This window comes from Diaphorina citri, unplaced genomic scaffold (genome assembly GCF_000475195.1).
Source record: "Diaphorina citri unplaced genomic scaffold, Diaci psyllid genome assembly version 1.1 scaffold815, whole genome shotgun sequence".
Classification (NCBI taxonomy): Eukaryota; Metazoa; Arthropoda; class Insecta; order Hemiptera; family Psyllidae; genus Diaphorina; species Diaphorina citri.
The window spans coordinates 2,887-6,180 of NW_007378247.1; the positions used below are offsets into that span (position 1 = coordinate 2,887).

A 3,294-nucleotide genomic window follows, 5' to 3' on the forward strand; every position below is an offset into this window, starting at 1 on the left:
TGTCAGTTAGAACTGTCAGTTAGAACTGTCAGTTAAACTGACAGTTAACTGACAGTTGAAAAGTTACGTGAATGGCGCTCTGAGTCCACAGTTCTCAGTTTAACATTTGAATCTTGAACCTCAGGCTGGTGAGTTATTATGAGAACTTGGGATTTACTTACTTAGTTAAGTATTTACTTCCTGTAGGACCTAGGTATCTGGTTCAATGGCGAACATGACATGAGGATCAAGATGAGTCACCGAACTAAAATGGTGTGGGAATCCCTGTTCTAAATTTTAAGATCAGACGTATTTCTTCATATTAAAGGGTTGGTGAGTAGCTATAACTTGTGTAATGAATAGGTTTTACCAAAGATCTTTGTATTTGATTGTTGGTCGTCGGAATCCATCATGAGTACTGATGGACTGATGGTTTTGAACTGAGCGTGAGTGTGGACTTCAGTTTTCAGTCTAAAATGACAGTTTAGACTGACAGTTCAAACTGTCAGTTAGAACTGATCGTGAATGGCCGGCCGTAGCAAGTGTGGACGTCAAAAGCGGAATCTCTTTGGTTCAGTCATGTTGAATATAAAAAAAGTCACATAATAAAATACGACTTTAGTATTACTTTCCCTTTATCACCAATCTTTTTACACTGGTAATGCCGATTAAACAAGATACTCAATTGTCCTCACAAGGATGAGGACAGAGGGCACCTCGAAATCCAATCACAGAGACCCCACCGGGACTCGAACTGTGGTAAAACACTCTCGACAATGTTGTTTGATTATTATTATATTTTTTATCTACACTGGTTTCATCAGTAGCATACGTACCTACAGCTCAACATTTGTACTTACTTCTTTCCCACGTTGAATTTGGAATCCGATTGAAAGACAACGGAACAAAAGCCGGGTTTCAAATGAATACAGATAGTGTACGAATAATCCAGAAAGTTACCCGCCATGGCCTGGGTGAAAATTGGTTCAATCCTTCCACCCTCTGCTTTTGAGATTCCTCTAACTTGTCTTACGGATCCGCCTGTTATTTGGTTATTATTATTCTTTGTTGTGGTTGGGGAGGTGATTATATTCATTGTTGTGGTTGGGGAGGTGGTTATATTGATTGTTGTGTTTGACGGCCCATCTCCTCCTGGGTTTGGCGTCATATTTCCTCCTTGGTTTGACGGCATATTTCCTCCTTGGTTTGACGGCATATTTCCTCCTGGGTTTGACGGCATATTTCCTCCTTGGTTTGACGGCATATTTCCTCCTGGGTTTGACGGCATATTTCCTCCTTGGTTTGACGGCATATTTCCTCCTGGGTTTGACGGCATATTTCCTCCTTGGTTTGACGGCATATTTCCTCCTGGGTTTGACGGCATATTTCCTCCTTGGTTTGACGGCATATTTCCTCCTGGGTTTGACGGCATATTTCCTCCTTGGTTTGACGGCATATTTCCTCCTGGGTTTGACGGCATATTTCCTCCTTGGTTTGACGGCATATTTCCTCCTGGGTTTGACGGCATATTTCCTCCTTGGTTTGACGGCATATTTCCTCCTGGGTTTGACGGCATATTTCCTCCTTGGTTTGACGGCATATTTCCTCCTTGGTTTGACGGCATATTTCCTCCTGGGTTTGACGGCATATTTCCTCCTTGGTTTGACGGCATATTTCCTCCTGGGTTTGACGGCATATTTCCTCCTTGGTTTGACGGCATATTTCCTCCTGGGTTTGACGGCATATTTCCTCCTTGGTTTGACGGCATATTTCCTCCTGGGTTTGACGGCATATTTCCTCCTTGGTTTGACGGCATATTTCCTCCTGGGTTTGACGGCATATTTCCTCCTTGGTTTGACGGCATATTTCCTCCTGGGTTTGACGGCATATTTCCTCCTTGGTTTGACGGCATATTTCCTCCTGGGTTTGACGGCATATTTCCTCCTTGGTTTGACGGCATATTTCCTCCTGGGTTTGAATATGCCGTCAAACCAAGGAGGAAATATGCCGTCAAACCAAGGAGGAAATATGCCGTCAAACCAAGGAGGAAATATGACGCCAAACCCAGGAGGAGATGGGCCGTCAAACACAACAATCAATATAACCACCTCCCCAACCACAACAATGAATATAATCACCTCCCCAACCACAACAATGAATATAATCACCTCCCCAACCACAACAAAGAATAATAATAACCAAATAACAGGCGGATCCGTAAGACAAGTTAGAGGAATCTCAAAAGCAGAGGGTGGAAGGATTGAACCAATTTTCACCCAGGCCATGGCGGGAGAATAATAATAACCAACTAACAGGCGGATCCGTAAGACAAGTTAGAGGAATCTCAAAAGCAGAGGGTGGAAGGATTGAACCAATTTTCACCCAGGCCATGGCGGGTAACTTTCTGGATTATTCGTACACTATCTGTATTCATTTGAAACCCGGCTTTTGTTCCGTTGTCTTTCAATCGGATTCCAAATTCAACGTGGGAAAGAAGTAAGTACAAATGTTGAGCTGTAGGTACGTATGCTACTGATGAAACCAGTGTAGATAAAAAATATAATAATAATCAAACAACATTGTCGAGAGTGTTTTACCACAGTTCGAGTCCCGGTGGGGTCTCTGTGATTGGATTTCGAGGTGCCCTCTGTCCTCATCCTTGTGAGTATCTTGTTTAATCGGCATTACCAGTGTAAAAAGATTGGTGATAAAGGGAAAGTAATACTAAAGTCGTATTTTATTATGTGACTGACAATTGAGTATCTTGTTTAATCGGCATTACCAGTGTAAAAAGATTGGTGATAAAGGGAAAGTAATACTAAAGTCGTATTTTATTATGTGACTTTTTTTATATTCAACATGACTGAACCAAAGAGATTCCGCTTTTGACGTCCACACTTGCTACGGCCGGCCATTCACGATCAGTTCTAACTGACAGTTTGAACTGTCAGTCTAAACTGTCATTTTAGACTGAAAACTGAAGTCCACAGTTTAGCCATTCCCGTATTCTATTTCTTATACATGTCAAACTGGTTGCTTCAAGTGGTTGCCATAATCCTTCGGGTATACAGTTGAACACTTTACTGCCTACGTAAGAAAAATGTCTTTGAGTCAGTGACCTGTGTGTAGTCTTTGTTGTCATTTGTCCTCTTTGTCGGGTATTGTAGTTAGTCTGTCCAGGTGTCCACATGTCCTGTTTTTTAATACTAAAAGTACAAGTTTTGAAAATGTAAGTGTCTTGTATAGTAGGTACGTCAAATATTCTGTAAAGTTCGTCTGAGTGAAAGTATCTGTCTTTGTCAAGTATTATACGTA

General features: G+C 41.7%; 1 protein-coding gene across 1 annotated transcript; it reads right to left on the minus strand.

Moving 5' to 3' along the window:
• Window positions 1-1,037: 1,037 nt before the first annotated feature.
• LOC103512251 (adhesive plaque matrix protein-like) lies at window positions 1,038-2,636 on the minus strand. Its single transcript, XM_008477002.1, has 2 exons — window positions 2,577-2,636; window positions 1,038-2,147 (listed from the first exon to the last, which is right to left on the minus strand). The coding sequence occupies exons 1-2, from the start codon at window positions 2,634-2,636 to the stop codon at window positions 1,038-1,040; spliced, it is 1,170 nt and encodes a 389-aa protein (XP_008475224.1).
• Between the last annotated feature and the right edge of the window lie 658 nt (window positions 2,637-3,294).

Coding starts and splice junctions, on each gene's coding strand:
- LOC103512251 (XM_008477002.1), bottom strand. CDS start 2,636: ATGAGGACAGAGGGCACCTCGAAATCCAATCACAGAGACCCCACCGGG. Junction 2,148..2,576: donor CCACCGGGACTCGAACTGTG/GTAAAACACTCT, acceptor GTGGTTGGGGAG/GTGATTATATTCATTGTTGT.